Source organism: Patiria miniata, unplaced genomic scaffold (genome assembly GCF_015706575.1).
Source record: "Patiria miniata isolate m_02_andy unplaced genomic scaffold, ASM1570657v1 HiC_scaffold_29, whole genome shotgun sequence".
In the NCBI taxonomy this organism is placed as follows: domain Eukaryota; kingdom Metazoa; phylum Echinodermata; class Asteroidea; order Valvatida; family Asterinidae; genus Patiria; species Patiria miniata.
This window is the reverse complement of record NW_024037068.1, coordinates 15,967,508-15,987,895: the sequence shown is the minus strand read 5'-3', so window position 1 is coordinate 15,987,895 and position 20,388 is coordinate 15,967,508. Positions and strand designations below refer to the sequence as shown.

Sequence of the window (20,388 nt, the reverse complement as noted above, 5' to 3'; positions counted from 1 at the left end):
GCAGTTCTTGGCTACTATCTGAATATACCCAGCAAGCAAGGTTGTACATTTGGTGGATAGGACTGAACGATATGGAACGCGAGGGTGTGTATGTCTGGAGTGCATCTTTGCAGAGTTCTTGGTATACTAATTGGAATACAAACCAACCTAATTCAGGCAGCAGGTCCAATTGTGTTTATACTTATCAATCTTGGGAATGGTACACATCTCTTTGCAGTAATTTGTTTTACTTTATGTGTGAGCTCCAGAAGCCGTAACTATAAACATCCGATCGACTCATTTACTAGCAAGACTTTCTGGAAGTGAGTTTTCCCCTAGCAAACGCATGAATAACTCTAAATAGAACCGACAACAAACGCTGTGTGACGGCTTCATGATAGAAGCTACATGAAAAATTTGCAAGTAAAGACAGGTTTGCATCAGTACAGAACGGCCCAAAGTGGTGCACACACAGTTTACTCTGCGGCTGCAAGTAACCGATAGCGGGCGTCCTGTACCAGATACAGGCAGCAATCATTTAGAAATTGTCTGAAATGTCAGAGAGTTCGCTGGATTTAGTCTGAATTGTGTGATTACAGAGCTAAAACCAAATTTACTAATTCCTAGAAGCGAACAAACCTTAGTTACAAAATGTATGCATGCGCACACACATAAAATTCTATGCCCACCGGTGAAACAAACCAACCGTTACCATGGTATTTTCTGTTATTTATTTATTTTACGCTAAACAGTCTCATTAGATGGGCCTTCATGACTTGTGTTAAGATTTGGGCAAGCTCTAATTGGACGGTGTTTGGCAGTGCCAAGCGTCGAGGTGTGTGACGATTGGTCAGTTGGCAAGGCTGTCATGCGCGCGCATGAAAACTCGGGTGAAAGCACTTCTAGTAATACGTCATGCTAGATTGGAAACCGTGTACCATAGTACATTCGTTACATCAAGCAGGTGCGTGAACGAAAGACTTTGAGTTCTATGCTCCGACGTACCGACAGTTTAGTTGGGGTCCTCAGTTTTTACGTTGGAAAAAATCCCGATTTCTATTTTGATTTTGTTCGCTTATATATCGTATACATGATGACTACCTGAACTGGTATCTAATTCAGCATTATGGACTGATAAACCCTTTGTGAAGATGTCGTCAACTCCACGACGCCTCTCTTTTCTTGCACTATCTACCTGTCTGTTGGTCGTTGGTACCCGCGCCAGCTGCAGTCCGTGCCCGTTCCAGTGGATGTCATTTGGGAACCATTGCTACCGGTTGGTTCTTGAATACCTTCGTTGGGCGGATGCTGAGAACTACTGTCAGCAGTTGCCACCCCGTCGATTCGGGCATGCGCACCTTGTCACGATCAACAGTGAAGCGGAGCAGCAGTTTTTGGTTAAGTATGTTGAAGATACCCAGCAAGTATATGTTAACCGTTGGTGGATGGGACTGAACGATATTGAACATGAGGGAGTGTACGTCTGGAGTGAATCTTCACAGAGCTCTGGATATACTAAGTGGTATTCAAGAGAACCAAATTCAGGCAGCAGCAGCCACGATTGTGTTTACAGTTATCGGTCTCACGGGTGGGCATGGCGCACCTATCCTTGCAATGCTCATTGGTACTTTATGTGCGAACTCGAGAAACCGTAACTATAAAGCAGTGCGATCGACTCGAACATCTAAAATCAAGACTTTCTGGAGGTGAGTTTCCACATATATTAAACGCATCATTTAAGCTTCAATAAACGCTGTTTGGCGGCTTCATGATAGAAACTACATGCCAAATTTAAAAAAAACACTACAGGTATTATCTTTAAAAAGAGGACCTAATGGTGTAGTCCCTACATGCAGTTAATTCTACGTCAATTCACCGATGGCGGGAACCCTATACCGTACTACCTAATTATGTCTATTCCTTGATCACCTGAGCACTGTTCTTCTGCATGACTGACCAAAAACAGTATAATGTCATCTTCCCAGTTCTTATATTATGAGACATGCAGACATAAAAAGCCCATCAAAAGCGCTAAACATGTCCCTCCAGCTAGAGCTAGAGCTAGTTATTGTGTAGGTTTCGTTGCGGACGTTCGACATCACTTTTCATCCTAGCGAGAATTATAGCTAGTCGACAGAATGGTTAAGTCGAGTATTCAGAACCAGCCTATTGCCTTTCAAGGTCGGTCGCCTCGCTAGTAACAATAGCCGCACGCATGATAACGCATAGCAGGGAGCCAGGTAAAAGAAGTGTTGTGCATGTTTTGACCAATTCTTGACAAGAAACATGCGCATGTTGATATTACTGCGCAGGTGTAAGTTACGTCACCAGCAAACGACTTATCCTAGATCAAACTTGTTGAGGTAGGTTGAGGACTTTCTTACGCTTTCTTACGAGAGGCCCAAAATGTAAGTCTTATCAACACTGAACTCGAGTAATTTAAGTGGCCAAATCCTACCGCCTTACCACGACATTACCTTTACAGTAGGTGGCGCATGTTTACCGATGTCGTCTATAAAAACTGAGTGATGAAGACAAACCGGTGAGTCAACCAGATGAAATGAACCGAGAATTTGAAAAGAAAAATGCTTTGCCTAAGGATCCTCATCAAAACATCCCGCATGTAAAGACTAATTGGTTGGATTTAACATAAGCGATATCAGAGTGAGCGATATTGAATGAGAGAAAACTGTTTAACCAAATACACCTTAAAAAAAATAATCGGAGTATTTCAAAATGGCAAAGTGGAATGTGCCCCGATAGGAGGTGTCACAAACTCACACTACAGCTGACCCGTACCCGTTAACACTCGAAACATCGTTCAAAAGATCTGGATATCTCATTGGATGTTCGAAACTGCAGTCCGCCGTATGACCACTCCCATCATAATAACAATGGAATTGTTAGAACTACAAAATCAAGTAAAAAGGCGACAGATTTTGCTCATCGCGGCTGCATTAGGGCGACACGCCTTATTGAGGCGACAAATTCGTGTCGCCCTATTGTTAAAATGACCTTAGGACGAGGAATTGTATCGTCGCAAACCATCTAGATCGATTCCTCGTGGTCCAAAACATAAGTACACCGAAATACGTCGAGGCAACATAAGGTAAACCTGGGTTGGGTGACATTTTAGCTTTGTTCACAAGTGCTATTTTAGCATTAGTAATAATTAGTTGACCAATTCATCACATTTGAAATTGAATGTTTTCCGTTTCAATGAATAGATATATCTTTCATTCGACAGAGTAAATTATGTTGAATGTTTCATTATACTTACGACGAGTAAAAAGATCCACAAGTCTTGATGTTCACTCGCGCGATCGAAAAGCGTACCGGCCTCGCGCGGGGTTGATGTGGAGTTGACATATCTGCGGAGGAAGCCGTTTGAGCACCTTTATTAATTGGCAGCTAAGCGATCAATAAGCAGTGAAATAATATCAAGTTACTCTCGTGCGAAGTGGTATATCCAATGCCTATTTTTTTTTAAATAAAAGCATGTACTTCCACCTTCCAACCTTCTTTTTTTTTATTCCATTCTCGATTTACTTATTTTAAGAATCAAAAGAAATGTTAACCACTTTTTTTTAAACATACTCGTCTCTCCCCCTCCCCCCTATATACGCAACTGCTCATGCGTGTACATGTTCAAGCAGATTGCATGAGGATCGATTCGGCTGCCAGCAACCTTTACTCTGATTCAAGTTCAATCTTTTTACCGGTTCTTTCATTATCACAGCTCCTTGGAACTAATTAACTTTAATTGTCAGATCGCAAACCATTTCAAAGCGATTAACGGCAGGCCTTGGAAAATCATAAATATTGACGAAAGTCTGCTGTGGAAAGTGAAAACGGTGAACAAGGATGAAACGAGTGCAGCGATGAGACGAGTGCCACTTTTCACGTCTAATCACCCCCCCCCCCCCCCCCATCAAAATGGCCGTGCTATGTTACGCGTGTACATATACAAGTAGAATGCATTATGATCGATTCGGCTGCCAAACAACCACTACTCTGCTTCACGTTCAATCTTTATTACCGGGTCTTTTATCATAACAACCCCGTGGATAATTGCTTAAATTGTCAGATCGCAGACCACATTTCAAAGCGATGAACGACAGTCCTTCGCAAGTCATACAATGATGGACAGAACGAACGGGGGGTTCGCATTCGTCTCCTGCTTGATCTAAATCTTTTGAGCAAGCAGTGGTGTCGGCGCGGCGTCGGTAAGCTACCGACTCTCGGATCTGAAGTGGGGAAGCGGTCTGAGTAAAAACCTGCGCTGTCTGTTTGCATTTCCGAAACTCATATGTGTGCCTCCACTTCAGGAAAATAAAACTAAGTTCAAGTCGTAGGCCACTGGACCATTTTTACACTGCGAACTCAATGTGGTTGTTACAGAAGACAACATTTCTGCAATCTTCGCCTCAAAGCTTGCTGGAATGAATTTTCATCTGGCAAGTACGGCGTCCTTTTCGGTAATCTTCGCTTATTTCGTTTTCTTTTCACTCCTTACACTCGACAGCGGCCGGGAAGAACATTGCATCCCTTGCCCTAAGCGCTGGGTAGCATTCGGCGGAGATTGCTACCGACTGGTCACTGAATATTTATAAGACACATGCATTATTTATTAGTTATATACTTACAGTCTACCTATGGTACAACGAATATGAACAATACACACGGACTACTGACACAAACACACATGTACAAATGTATACGTAATTTAAGCGTTAATTCGTGTTGCTAGGACAACGCTGACACCGTGGATAATTACTTTAATTGTCAGATCGAAGACCACATGTCAAACCGATGAACGGCAGGCCTTCGCAAGTCATACAATAATGAACAGAACGAACAGGGGTTCGCATTCGTCTCCTGCTATGCTTGATACTAAATCTTTTGAGCAAGCAGTGGTGTCGGCGCGGTGTCGGTAAGCTACTGACTCTCGGATCTGAAGTGGGGAAGCGGTATTGAGTTAGTCTGAGTAAAAACCTGCGCTGCCTGTTTGAATTTTCGAAATTCGTTTGTGTGCCTCCACTTCAGGAAAATAAAACGCAGTTCAAGTCGTAGGCCAGTGGACCATTTTTACACTGCAGAACACCTCAATCTGGTCGTTACAGAAGACACAATTTATGCAATCTTCACCTCAAAGCTTGCATGTAAATGATCTTGAGGTATTCTCCACCATGCGGTCGTTCGGCTGGATGAATTTTCATCTGTCAAGTACGACGTCCTTTTCGGTAATCTTCGCTTATTTCGTTTTCTTTTCACTCCTTACACTCGACAGTGGCCGGGCAGAACATTGCATCCCATGCCCTAAACTCTGGGTAGCATTCGACGGAGATTGCTACCGACTGGTCACTGAAAAGTTGCCCTGGGTTGAAGCTGAAAAGTACTGTCGGGAATTGTCCAACTCTGATTGGTTTCCATCGCACCTTGTGTCCATCAACAGCTTAGAAGAACAGCAATTTATAGTGGAGCTTTTGAAAGCTTCTTATCCATTGGAAAAATTGCCTTCTGTAAAGGCCTGGCTCGGATACAACGATATGGAGAGGGAGACGCGCTTCGTGTGGAGTGCCAGCTCTGGTGCCAACTTCACGCGATGGGCAAGAAATCAGCCTGACAACGGAGGAGGGAAAGGCCAAGACTGTGTTGCTATAATACAAGAAAACAACTGGAAATGGGATGATATGACCTGCAGGTTCGGTCGTCATTTTATTTGTGAACTAAAAATGCTGAATGGTCGTCAGTAGGAAGATCGTTTCTTGTATCTGCGTTTGCCCTTTTGACATGTGGCGATCGAAATAGGAGGCAGCAAATCTTGGAGTGGGCCAATTTGGGTAAATTACAAAAACGTTCATTGACAACAAATAACACCCTCCTATGTGTCCACCATATCTCAAAAAGGCTAATGGAATTAAAAGCAGAGTGAGTATGGCTCCATCGCTTAAAAATATAGCCGGCGTTATGTTTATGTGTGTCAACGTTTGAAAGTTGCAACTAAAACGGTAAAATTAGCTCACGATTGGTTATTATTTTTAAGGGGTTTTAAGGGTGTCTCGGATAGCGAAATATTACTGCCATATATCACTAATCAGTCTGCACTCTTAAAAGTCCTGGGTCAGATTCAACTCACAATCCGAGTCAAATTTGACCTGGCACTCTTCTGGATCAAAATCAGAAGTGTTTGTGTACAAAGACTCTTTTCTAGGGCCATTTAACTAACAAGTTTTCGTGACCTATTTTTCCGGACTAAATGATCCTGACAAGTGACTCAGAGAAGTGTCAGTCTGACCCAGAAGTGAGTCAGGTCATATCGGACCCGGATTCTAGGTCGAATCTGACCTGGACATTTAAGAGTGTGTTAATAAGAGCCAGATTGTGTTCACTGTCAGATTCAATAAGTTTCAAAAGCGGCTGGCTAAGGTGCTTATGCGCAGGAATATTGTTAGGGGCAATGTACATACTGACATCAAACGACTCAAACACTGTAGCGAGATTTGTAACTAACACCTTATAAAATAACAGGTAAATAATTAACATTGGTCCGACAAAAAGGGCTTCTTGTGCCCTTTGTGTTGTATTTGCATCTGTTTTGTTTTTCTTTTCACGATGTGCTTTGTCAAACATTGAGATATTAAAACAGGTTTTATCCAATTAAAGGGACATTTTAATAAGCAATGTTTGCTTTTTAGTATAGCTAATAAGATGATTGTGATTTTCTCAGTTATCATATTGTCTGTTATGTTTATCGATGCCAACCTGGAGAATCGGTCTTAAAAGTGCATTGGCTTAAAAATTGAATATTAAAAAGAAATAGTATAGATATATAATGTTTTGAATTTTACCCATTTTAAGGGAAATTTTACGTGATTGTCATTTCAATGTATAGTTGTATTGTTATCTGTAAGAAAATGCAAAAATAATTAAATCTATTACGTTGAAAGCATTGATTGAGAAGATTTTACATATTCAATTAGTTTGAAACGACAGTGCGAAGTTAGAGAATGTTTCAATTCTTTTTATGCCTGTAACCAATAAATATTCTAAAATGAGTTAATTCAATATTTTTCAAACAAATATACATAGCGGCCACACAGATTTGGTCACTTTGCAAACTTATGTGAAATATTGTACAGTTTGTAAAAGTGCATTGTTCTATCTGTTGCATTGTGAAGATCTAAAACATTCTTGCACCAATTATTTTGCAAAATTTTTACAGTTGAAAAAAGAAATTGACTGGAACTTGGTTTGAACCTGCAACCTCCGGATTGCTGTTCCGTTGCTCTACCAACTGAGCTATCCAGCCCTGTGTTGGCGGTTCCCCCCTTTGTCAATGTCTTTGTTCATAGGGCGCTAGTAAGAAGTCATAAACCCACATGGGTATTACTTTAGCCGTCCGTTTACTTTTCAATGCATTACTGAGTGAAATATTTTGAAAAAAAGAAATACATAACTGTCACAGTGTGAACTTTGAAATGTATTTCCTATTAAAGGTGAGGGTGTAGTTTAAAGAAAGTTTACCCATTTTGAGGGACATTTATTATATTTGACATTTTCGGTGTTTATCATAATTTCAAGTTTGAAAGTTGAAATGTATTGTGTATTCAAGGAGACGGCGTAGTTTAAAGAAATTTTACCCATTTTAAGGGACATTTATTATATTTGACATTTTCGGTGTTTATCATAATTTCAAGATTAAAAAGTGAAATGTGCTGTGTATTCAAGAAAAAGGCGTAGTTTAAAGACTTTTGACCCATTTTAAGGGACATTTATTATATTAGACATGTTCAATGTTTATCGTAATTTCAAGATTGAAAGTTGAAATGTATTGTGTATTCAATGAGACGGCGTAGTTTAAGACATTTTACCCATTTTAAGGGACATTAATTATATTTGATATTTTCAGTGTATTTCGTAATTTCAAGTGACGGTTAACATGTGCACAATAGATAGTGAAATTTTAAACAAATTGCGTCAGCACACAAGTGACATTTCTTTTTTTAATCCTCTAATTATAGTTAGCGCAGTTTGTTAAGATTTTACTAAAATGCAGTGAATTTCTTTCTGAGAGACGATTCATGTATATCATAACAATTTCAATTCAGCAAAGTTTCAAATCTTAATCATTTGGCAAAGACATGGATTGAAATTTATCGAAGTTAAAAGACATTTGATTAGTTTTCAGAGAAATTCACTTCACTTACCATGAGAACGAATGATTAGTGGCTATACCATAATTCTAAAGTTACTAAATACACATAATTATGTTTCTTTTTCAAATTGTTATCACCTGTCCTGCCCGATAAATAGATCTCCCACACAGCGGCATATTGGAGGGCAGTGCGTGTGTTCTGTCAAGGTATGAGCATACCAGTATAACAAATCAGCCCTCCAACATAGCTGCCATGCATACGGCATATTTTACCAGGCGTCAATTTTGAGTGCATTCCTAATCGCCCAGCAGTAAAGTTAAGGTACTTTCAACAACAACAACAACAAATTATGATAGTGATTGCTACCTTTTCATCAGTTTTAACGTTCTTTTTAGTAAAAAATAACACTGATAGTTTAAATTTTGAAGACTGTTTTTATTTTACCTTTATAATTATAATGGTATACAAGTTTTCCCACTTACTTTAACACTTGTAAAATTTAAATTCCGTGGAAGGAGTCTTTAAGTTCGTTCCTGAACGAAGTTCTCAAAATCGGAATTATCAATGGACCCCAACGACGATCTGAACGAAATTAGAGTCTCTTTTCATGTAATTCAATGATACAAGTGTTTAAGTAAGTAGGCAAACCTATGGCAACAAAAGTTTGAATGTTAACCCGTTATTGCAGATCGGTGTATGTAAAATGTTCTGTTGTTCGAAATATTATATTGTTGAAGTTTATTTATAGTGTGTTGTGTTAAAATAGTGTTCATTTTCAAATTTAAAAAATATAATTCGCAATTGTACCGACGCTTACGTTATACTAAGATGACACATCAGTTTGTCGCGCTACATTTCATCAGACGCTTTTGTGGGTAATTGACGTATCGCCGTTTACGAGTTAGCCACGCCCCTTAGACAACCCTATGGAATTTTTGTGCACTTAATTTTGTTTGTCTCAGATTTTGCACGTTCCGCTTTCATTTGTATATCATGTAATTGAACGATATTTCACAAGCTGCGTTGACGCGATTCTAAGGCGATTCTACAGCGATAGGTCAACTTCACGAAGAGTTACCTTCAATATTTGCATAGTATCTATTTATTGATTTATTTATTTATTTATTTATTGTGAAAACGGAAATTTGTTTTTTTTATGGGAAACTTGGGCTTGTTTGGGGGTAAATTTTCCGGAGCCCACGGAAGTGATGGTACCTAAAAATTCGAAAGACCGAGGCTATTTAAGCAGTAACCGATGTCAAATAAAAGTGTAGATCAACAGGGCTGTAATTGCAATGAGTAGCGGCGATTTCTTGTCAACGTTGGAGGACCAGCAGCCTGGGAAATAAGACAATCAGGAGAGGGGGAGGGACACCGTCTGACTATAGAGGTCGCTGTTCAAAGATGTGATAATGCACAAAAAGTAGTATTCGCGTTTACTACCATTATTTCCGTGAAAAGGCGTTTATGCACATCAACATATTTAACAGCTATAACTCTATTTGGGAAACCACAGTGCAAATTTAGCCCGTGCCAATATTGATCTTGATTCCCTTTCATGTTCTACTTGCCGTTAGTTACGCACACAAAGCAAGGGCGGATCCAGAAGACAATTTTTGGGGGGGGGGGGCCAAAAAAAAATTTGGTCCCCCCAAAAAGTGGGTCAAAAAATTACGGCGTGGGGTTCGGGGCCCGCTTAAGGGCCCCTAAATTTTTTTTGATTCTAGATGCTCTGTGGTGCGATCTGAGGCAATTTCTGACCACTTTTACCAATGTTTTTTTCAGGAAAAGATGGTGGTGTAGTCATTGCCTGCCTTTATTGCGACGACACATAAAAATAAAAAAAAATGGTTTCGTTTTGGGGGGGGGGGGGGGGGGCATGGCCCCCTTTGGCCTCCCCCTGGATCCGCCCTTGACACAAAGTAACCGGCATACACGCCAAATTCCGTTCTATAATTGGTTACATGTGGGACATGAACTTGATGGTTTGAAAATAAAAAAAAGGAAGAGTGAAAGCCGTGCACATGACTGCAAGCTCGTATTTCCGTGAAATTCGGATGAAATTAGGCCTTACAATTGCAATGGAGCGCAGGCATCTAATTCTAAAATGGCGATGGGCTACAGTACTACTTTTAAAGGTGATGATCTTTCGATGGATTGTTCTCCCAAAATCCACTGGTTAACATCAAAAAAAATGAACAGAAAATGAAATATGATGAAATAAGCTATAATTTGATGTGTGTCTCAAACACCTTGGAGAGTTGTGAGTCCCTGAATTTCGGAAGTGGGTGTTTCTATCACTTGGGTTTCTATGGCAGTTTATTTACTGTCTGCAGACACGTGACTTTCTTCGTGAATCTGATTGGTCAACATCAATATTGCGTCCAGTGAAATCGAAGTGCTGCCCGTACACCTCTCCGTTGATATCGGATCCAGTGAAATCGGATGCGAAAGAATCATTCGTGTTTACGGTCAGATCGGTCCGAATTTTCAGCGCACACCTCAGTTTAATTATATGATGGCCCGATGATCGGATGAACCGGTAAAATAGGAAAGGCGAGTGGCGGGTTTATCCCACAAATGTTTTTGCAAATGTCTCGGGACCCTACGCTGCGTAGACATCTATTGTTCACAACTCCAGACATACTGGAATGTGTATCCTTGCGGAGTCATTTCTTTGTTATCGTGTACTAAAGTTTTCGAGTTTGAAAGTGAAGTTTCAAAATGTTGCTATTTTAACCAGAATTAACTTCCTGGGCCAAAATTAGGACTTATTATCCCTTACATAAAAAAAATTCAATTGGCGACTAATCGACACACGGTAAATTCCTAGTTTTTGAGTAAAATCAATATATCTATTTCGTGATAACCTTGTGGAGACTAAAATTGCCCTGACGCGACGTGTACAATCTTTTGTTCCCTATTGTGCACATGTCTCCAGAGGGTACCGTGTAACAGATCACACATGCTCACACCCACACACATTGTGCACTTTATTGTATAGCGGTGATATCACTAATTGGTTAATCGTCTTTAAGCGCGCTTCGGGCAACATTTCTTTTCACCGTTCTCAATTATTGAGATTGGGGCTTTATACTAAGCTCTGCTGGTATGATAACGAGGACAGTTAATGACCCTCTCGGTCGGTTTCCATTTACAGTAAGATTAATTAACTTCCATGACGTCGGTTGTTCCTTATTAACAGGCCCAATATCCATGCTTACTCGTGAAACATACCAACAGTAACCATGGGCTTTTCTGTTGTAGATTTTTACGCTTAACAATTGGATTTGGGCAAGGTCAGTTTGGGCGTTGATTGACAGTGCCAAGCGTGGAGGAGTATGAGGATTAGTTAGTTAGTTGGCAAGGCTGTTATGCGCGCGTATGAACATTGAGGTGAAAGCACTTCTAGTTGATACGTCATGCTAAGGTGTGGCAGATTGGAAACCGTGTGTTATCGCAGAACCAAAGTACATTCGCTTCCTCGGGCCCGTTTTATTTGACAGGTTCGTGAATGAAATACTTTGAGTATTATGCTCCGACGTACCTACAGTTTCATTGAGGTTCCCACATTTTATTTTGGATTAATATTCCGGTCCCTCTTTGGATTTGTTTGCTTATATGCTGAGAAAATGTTGACTACTTGAACTAGCCTCTAATTCTACATCTTGAGTGAAGATGTCACCAACTGTACGGCGCCTCTCTTTTCTCGTCCTGTCTACCTTTCTGTCGATTGTTGGTACCTACGCCAGCTGCAGTCCATGCCCGTTCCAGTGGATGTCATTTGGGGACCACTGCTACCGGTTGGTTCTTGAAAAACTTCCTTGGGCGGATGCTGAGAACTACTGTCAGCAGTTGCCACCCCGTCGATTCGGGCATGCGCACCTTGTCACGATCAACAGTGAAGCGGAGCAGCAGTTCTTGGCCAAGTATGTTGAAGATACCCAGCAAGTACGTGTTCACTATTGGTGGATGGGACTGAACGATATTGAACGCGAGGGTGTGTTTGTCTGGAGTGAATCTTTGCAGAGTTCTGGGTATACTAATTGGTATACCAACCAACCTAAGTCAGAGAGCAGCTACGATTGTGTTAACAGTCATCGGTCTTACGGGTGGACATGGCGCACCAAACCTTGCACTCAGCCTCGGTACTTTATCTGCGAACTCGAGAAACCCTAACTATAAAGCAGTGCGATCGACTCATTTAAAATCAAGACTTTCTGGAGGTGAGTTCCCACATATTAAACGCATCATTTAACCTTCAATAAACGCTGTGTGGCGGCTTTATGATAGAAACTTCATGCCGAAATTGTAAAAGCACTACGAGTATTATCTTAAAAAAGACGACCTAGTGGTACATTCCCTACATGAAGTTAATTCTAAGTCAATTCACCGATGGAGGGAGCCCTATACCGTATTACCGAATTATGTCTATTTTTGGATCACCTGAGCACTGTTCTTCTGCATGACTGACCAAAAACAGTATATTGTCATCTCCCCAGTTCTTTTACTATGAGACATGCAGACATAGAATGCCCATCAAAAGCGCTTAACATCTCCCTCCAGCTAGAGCTAGAGCTAGTTATTTTGTAGGTTCAGTTACGAACGTTCGACATCAGTTTTCATCCTAGCGAGAATTATGGTTAGTCGACAGAGTAGTTAGGTCGAGTATTCAGAACCAGCCTATCGCCTTTCAAGGTTGGTCGCCTCGCTGGTAACAATAGCCGCGCGCATCATAACGCATAGCAGGGAGCCAGGACAAAGAAGTGTTGTGCACGTTTTGACCAACTTTTGACTAGAAACATGCGCATGTTGATATTAGTGCGCAGGTGTAAGTTACGTCACCAACAAACGACTTATCCTAGATCAAACTTGTTGAGATAGGTTGAGGACTTTCTTACGCTTTCTTACAAGAGGCCCCCAATGTGAGTGTTATCAAAACTGAACTCGACACATTTAAGTGGCCAAATCCTACCGCCTTATTACGACATTAGCTTTGCAGTAGCTGGCGCATGTTTACCGTTGTCGTCTATGAAAAGTGAGTGATGAAGACAAACCGGCGAGTCAACCAGATGAAATGAACCGAGAATTTGAAAAGAAAAATACTTTGCCCAAGGGATCCGCATCAAAACATCCCGCATGTAAAGACTACTTGGTTGGATTTTATGTTAGCGATATCAGAGTGAGCGATATAGTATGAGAGAAAACTGTTCAACAAAATGCACCTTCAAAAAAACAAATCGGAGTATTTCAAAATGGGGAAGTGGAATGTGCCCCGATAGGAGGTGTTACAAACTCACACTACAGCTGACCCGTACCCGTAAACACTCGAAACATCGTTCAAAAGATCTGGATAGCTCACTGGATGTTCGAAACTGCAGTCCGCCGTATTACCACTCCCATAATAATAATAATGGAATTGTTAGAACTACAAAATCAAATAAAAAGGCGTCAGATTTTGCTCATCGCGGCTGCATTAGGGCGACACGCCTGATTGTAGCGACAAATTCGTGTCGTTCTATCGTTGAAACGACCTTAGGACGAGGAATTTTAATGTTGGAAACCATCTAGATCGATTCCTTGTGGTCCAAAACATAAGTAAATCAAAATTCGTGGAGGCAGGATAAGGTAAACCTGGGTTAGGTGACATTTTAGCTTTGTGCACAAGTGCTATTTTAGCATTAGTAATAATTATTTGACCAATTCATCACATTTAAAATTGAATGTTTTCCGTTTCAATAAATAGATTTATCTTTGATTCGACAGAGTAAATTATGTTTAATGTTTCATTTTACTTACGACGAGTGAAAAGATCCACAAGTCTTGGTTTTCACACGCGCGATCGAAAACCGTACCGGCCTCGCGCGGGGTTGATGTGGAGTTGACATTACTGCGGAGGAAGCCGTTTAAGCACCTTTATTAAATGGCAGCTAAGAGATCAATAAGTGGTGAAATTATATCATGTTACTCTTGCGCGAAGTGATATGTCCAATGCCTATTTTTTAATGAAACCATGCACTTCCACCTTTCAAACGTTACTATGTTTTTTTATTCCATTCTCGATTTTACCTTTTTTAAGGATCGAAAGAATTTTGACCAAAAAAAAACTCTATACGCAACTGCTCACGCGTGTACATGTTCAAGCAGATTGCATGAGGATCGATTCGGCTGCCAGCAACCCTTACTCTGATTCAAGTTCAATCTTTTTACCGGTTCTTTCATTATCACAGCTCCTTGGAACTAATTAACTTTAATTGTCAGATCGCAGACCACATTTCAAATCGATTAACGGCAGGCCTTGGAAAATCATAAAATATTGACGAAAGTCTGATATGGAAAGTGGATACAATGAGAAGGATGAGACGCGTGCAGGGATGAGACGATTGTCACTTTTCACGTCTAACCCCCCCCCCCCCGCCTCTAATCAAAATGGCCTTGCTATGTTACGCGTGTACATATACAAGTAGAATGCATTATGATCGATTCGGCTGCCAAACAACCGCCACTCTGCTTCACGTTTAATCTTTGTTACCGGTTCTTTCATCACAACAGCCCCGTGGATAATTACTTTAATTGTCAGAGCGAAGACCACATTTCAAACTAATGAATGGCAGGCCTTTGCAAGTCATACAATGATCGACAGAACGAACAGGGGGTTCGCATTCGTCATTCGCTTTCATGATACTAAACGCACTAGGTATTTAACGCTTCTTTTAATTGATCTACATGTAGTCTTTTGAGCAAGCAGTGGTGTAGGCGCGGCGTCGGTACGCTACTGACTCTCAGATCTAAAGTGGGGAAGCGGTATTAATTAAGTCTGGGTAAACACCTGCGCTGCCTGTTTGAATTTCTGGATCTCGTCTGCGTGCCTCCACTTCAAGAAAACAAAACGCAGTTCAAGTCGTAGGCCAGAGTACCATTTTTTTACACAGCTCAATGTGGTCGTTACAGAAGACAACATTTTTACAATCTTCACCCAAAGCTTGCATGGAAATAATTTGAGGTATTCTCGACCATGCAGTCGTTCGGCTGGTTGAATTTTCATCTGGCAAGTACGGCGTCCTTTTCGGTAATATTCGCTTATTTCGTTTTCTTTTCACTCCTTACACTCGACAGCGGCCGGGCAGAACATTGCATGCCTTGCCCTAAGCGCTGGGTAGCATTCGACGGAGATTGCTACCGACTGGTCACTGAAAAGTTGCCCTGGGTTGAAGCTGAAAAGTACTGTCGGGAATTGTCCAACTCTGATTGGTTTCCAGCGCACCTTGTGTCCATCAACAGCTTAGAAGAACAGCAGTTTATAGTGGAGCTTTTGAAAGCTTCTTATCCATTGGAAGAATTGCCCTCTGTCAAGGCCTGGCTCGGATACAACGATATGGAGAGGGAGACGCGCTTCGTGTGGAGTGCCGGCTCTGGTGCCAACTTCACGCGATGGGCAAGCGATCAGCCTGACAACGGAAGAGGGAAAGGCCAAGACTGTGTTGCTATAGGACAAGAATACAATTGGAAATGGGATGATATGACCTGCAGGTTCGGTCGTCATTTCATTTGTGAACTAAAAATGCTGAATGGTCGTAAGTAGAAAGATCGTTCCATGTATCTGCATTTGGCCCTTTGACATGGCGAACGAAATAGGAGGCCGCAAATTTTGAAGTGGGTTAGTTTGTGTAAATTACACTGCCAAATATCGCTAATCAGTCTGCACTCTTAAAGGTTATTTGAGCTACATATTTAAAGTGGTACAAAGACATTGACTTGAGCGGGGTTTGAACCTGCGACCTCCGCTGCGGTCTCTATACAACTGAGCTATCCAGCCATATGTCGGCGGTTCCCCTGTTTGTCAATGTCTTTGTTCGAGGGGCGTTAGTAAAAACCATTTAACCCGTATGTGTATCATTTTAGCTGTTCGTTCACTGTTTGATACATTATTGATTGAACATTTTTAAAATAACAATACGTAGCTGACATAAAATGAAATTTGAAAATGTTTTTCCTATTCAAGGAGAGGACGTAGTTTGAAGACATTTTCCCATTTTAAGAGATATTTATCATATTTGACATTTTCAGTGTTCATCGTAATTTCAATTGACAGTGATTTGGACACATCAGTTTTAAGTTATTTTTTATTAAACAAAAATGAACACAACCGTTGCGACTCCACACTGCTAGTTTAAAGACCGTTTTAATTAACCTTCATTATTATAATTTCATGTAGGTTTTCTCACTTACTTTAACATATATCATTTAAATTCCGCTATATTTTTAGTTTTATCTCCAGAACGAATTTCCCAACATCTACCCGATTTATTACGCTACATTCGTGAAATACACTTCACCAAATATGAAATATATTGCTCTTAATTAGAAATGGAGTACGACGGCATTCTGGGATGAAATGAAAGTATCTTTCTAGGACATCTAATGAAACGTTAAAGTAACTTGGAAATCCTATAGCTAAAACGTTCGATACTTGAACTGAAATTGCAGGTCAATGTAGGAAAAACAGTAATAAATTGTTTCCCCAATATAGTGGGGCTGTTAAGGTCAAATATGTGATACAATTGTATCACTCAACAATTTCAAGAACAATTGTTATAAATAGTGTATGTAAAGGTCATTGACCTCTCAAAGGTCACCAGAGGTCAAATATGAAATGTCTCCACATCTGAAAATGTTCTTCATGGCATGAAGAACCAACGTGCGATGTTTCATGATTCAGTCACAAAGTGCACAATCGCACGTATCACTCACAAGTGGACGTATATAGCTGTCAGTGTACAATGAAATGTTGGAGTTTGTTCAATCTTTGTGTTGTGCTTAATGTTGTTCATTTTCAGGTTTTGAAACTATAATTCGCAATTTCACTGACGCTTGTATTAGAAAAAGATGACACATCAACTTTTCGCGATTTTAAAGAGACACTTTCAGCTCGAGCTTGAAACAAGCGCAATCTCTCAAGCTTGTTTGAGAAGATTGTCTTTATACATTTTTGTTAAAAATCATTCGTGAACGTTAAAGAACCGTTTATCTTCAAACAAATCGCTTGTAAATAAATCCAAAATTTAAGTAACACAACAGAACACAACAGAACACAATAGAACACAACAGTACACAACAGAAACCAACAGAAAACAACAGAACACAACACAACACAACAGAACACTACAGAACAGAGCACAACACAACACAAAACAACACAAAACAAAACAACACAACACAACACAACACAACACAACACAACAGAAACCAACAGAACACAACAAAGCAGAACCCAACACAATCCAACACAACACAACACAACACAAGTAAATATATTTTAGGAGATGTTACCAAGTTGCTTTTGAGCGATATCTTTCTCCCTGAGGGCTATGTATACTTGAATCCATCACCTGTGTCTAATGATTCCACAATAATCAGCGATTGTCAATTTTTTGTGGTTGTATTGGCTAGATGATTGGCATTGCCTGTGTTAACTACGAACCTTTTGGACCATAACGAATGCCCTCCGAACAATAATGCACTCTGAATGGTTCAGCAACGTCAGACAGAGATACTAATTAGCAAGAAATTACCTTCAGCCAACCAAACGGGGAAAAGAAATACTTGAAACACCAAACATATCACATACTATCAACAAATTGGTTTCTCCAGTCCTGCGTGTGAAAAAATGGAGTCAGTTTATTGAATGCAGCAACCAATTAGCAATCCAGATGGTTATTTTTGAGCAGAGAGTAATGCAATATGAAACAAAAAACAGACCAAAGGTGGAAAGCGACAAAGAATTGATTATTCAGACTTGTTTTCCAAAGAGCGCATGCGTGGTGTTGACCAATCATAAATGCAGATCACGTCTGTCCATGTATCCCGGGGTTCTGGATGTAGAAAGACGCGAGATACGAAAAATGAAAGTATTTGGAGACGGTATATTCGCATCGGCTTTAGGCGTTTTTGTGCAATATTATGTTTCTATCCGTTCGCGGTTATTGAGATGAGGCCTTATAGACTCTTTGTATGAGCCTTCATTTGTTAGGATTTGGGCAAGCTCTGGGCCCAATTTCTTGTCTCTGCTTTGCGTTACCGAAAAATCCCTGCTTACTTATAGCAGAAAAGTCCGTGCTTACGGTAAGCGTATTTCTCGCGTTAGGATTTGTAAGGATTTGGGCAAGCTCTGGGCCCAATTTCTTGTCTCTGCTTAGCGTTACCGAAAAATCCCTGCTTACTATAGCAGAAAATTCCGTGCTTACGATAAGCGTATTTCTCGCGTTAGTAAGGAATGTTTGCTTCTGCGCATGCGTATATCCCGTAACTAAGGATTCTGCGCTTATGGGTTAGCACAGACTTGTTCTGCTAGCGCGGTAAGCACACAATTTGTGGGCGTCAGCGCAGAATTATGTGGTTAGCAGATCAGAGCCAAGAAATTGGGAACTGCTTGACCGGTGATTGGCAGTGCACGCGCCGAGGCGTGTGGTGATTGGTCACTTGGCAAGGCTGTGATGCGCGCGCATGAACATTAAGGTGAACGCAGGTTAAACGTCATTTAAGGTGTGGCAAATTGGAAACCGCATGATATCGCAGTACTAAAGTAGATTCGCTTCATTGGGACAGTTCGTGAACGAAAGACATTGAGTTCTCGGGGTGCTAGTTTAAGGGGTGTTTTAGTCAGACGCTATAAACCGGTAGACCCTATGTGTAATATACTTCAGATGTTCACTTTTTAATGTATTATTGAGTGACATACTTTGATTGAAAGTTGAAATGAATTGTATATTTAAGAAGACGGCGTTGTTAAAAGATATTTTACCCAGTTTAAGGGATATTTATTGTATGTCATTTTCAGTGTTTATCCTAATTTCAAAATTGAAAGTTGAAATGTATTGTGTATTTACGTCGTACTTTAAAGACATTTACCCATTTTAAGGGATATTCGACATTTTCAGTAGTTATCATAATTTCAAGTCACAATTAAAATGTACACGAGTCACGATAGATAGTTGAATTGTAAACAAATTGCGTCAACTCACAAGTGAAAATAGATTTCGTATATCGTATAATTATAGTTAGTACAGCCGTTAAACTTTTGCTTAAATTCGGTGAATTTTATTCTGAGAGACAATAGCATAACATGTTCATGTTAGAAATGTTTCAAATCTTTATTAATGGGCGTAATATCATTGATTGAAAATAATCAAGGTTTGAAGACAGAGATTAAAAGTGGAATGTCTATTTAAGGAGACGGCGTAGTTGAAAGACTTGTTACCCATTTCAAGGGATATTTGTTATATTTCACATTTTTAGTGTTAATTATTAGTTAAAGGTATTTTACCCATGTCAAGGGGCATTAATTATATTAAATTGTCAGTGTTTTTATGGTATAAGATTGATAGTGGATTGAAAAAAAAATTGTCCTCAACTATGTTGTATCGTTTAATTATAGTTATCGCAGCTTGTTAACAATTTGCATACATTCGGTAAATATCATTCAGAGAGACATTTTAATGTATATATAGCACAACAGTTCCAAGTTAGAAAAGATTCCAAACCGAGTGATGAGTTTAATAATTGATTTGAAAATGATTGGGTTTGAAACATTTGAATATTTTCTGGGAAGGGTAATATACACTTGCCAAAAGAACGAATGATAAGCGACTAAGCCATGATTTACAAATTACAAAATATAAATGTATGTTTCATTTGTGAATTTACTATACCTGTCTTGCCCAATAAATAGATCTCACAAACAGAGGCCATATTGGAGGGCAGTGCCTTTGTTCTGCCAAGATGAGAATACCTATGTAACAAATCAACCCTCTAAAATGGCTGCTGTGCATACGGTCAATTATACGTCAATGTTTAATTTGCCCAGCATTGAAGTTAAGGTTTATTCACCCCCCCCAAAAAAAAAAATTCTTGAAAGTGAATGTAAAATTTTCAACAGGTTTAAAGTTGAAAATTTGCTTAATAAGCAAACATTATCCCAACCGTTTCGCCATAACACTGCCAGTTTCAATGTTATAGACTGGTTTCATTGACCTTTATGATCATAATGCAATATTGAGTTTCACACTCTCGTGAATAGTACCATTTGTGAGATAATTAGTGTCAGAAAGTATACCTTTGGGGGACATGTCTATATGGGGAAACATAAAGTGTCTCCCTAACGCCTCAGCTCCTATTCAGAGGCAGCATTTCTCCGTCGCAAATAGGCTCGTGGTCGAGGTGGTATAGGGCCTAAACACCAAAAACTCTGGCG

General features: G+C 40.0%; 2 protein-coding genes across 2 annotated transcripts; both read left to right on the top strand.

Moving 5' to 3' along the window:
- Positions 1 to 1,446: 1,446 nt before the first annotated feature.
- Positions 1,447 to 6,120, top strand: LOC119735208 (echinoidin-like). The gene is made up of 2 exons (XM_038208913.1): positions 1,447 to 1,685; positions 5,270 to 6,120. Exons 1-2 carry the CDS (start codon positions 1,447 to 1,449, stop codon positions 5,733 to 5,735), a joined length of 705 nt encoding a protein of 234 aa, XP_038064841.1. The 3' UTR covers positions 5,736 to 6,120.
- An 8,931-nt stretch (positions 6,121 to 15,051) lies between these two features.
- LOC119736031 (echinoidin-like) lies at positions 15,052 to 15,919 on the top strand. The gene has a single exon (XM_038210019.1). The coding sequence runs from the start codon at positions 15,154 to 15,156 to the stop codon at positions 15,718 to 15,720; it is 567 nt and encodes a 188-aa protein (XP_038065947.1). The 5' UTR covers positions 15,052 to 15,153; the 3' UTR covers positions 15,721 to 15,919.
- Positions 15,920 to 20,388: the final 4,469 nt, after the last annotated feature.

Excerpts from the sequence above, each read along its gene's own strand:
- LOC119735208 (XM_038208913.1), top strand. The coding sequence starts at position 1,447 with ATGAGGGAGTGTACGTCTGGAGTGAATCTTCACAGAGCTCTGGATATA. Across the intron at positions 1,686-5,269 it reads AAAATCAAGACTTTCTGGAG|TGGCCGGGCAGAACATTGCA; the intron begins GTGAGTTTCCAC and ends TACACTCGACAG.
- LOC119736031 (XM_038210019.1), top strand. The coding sequence starts at position 15,154 with ATGCAGTCGTTCGGCTGGTTGAATTTTCATCTGGCAAGTACGGCGTCC.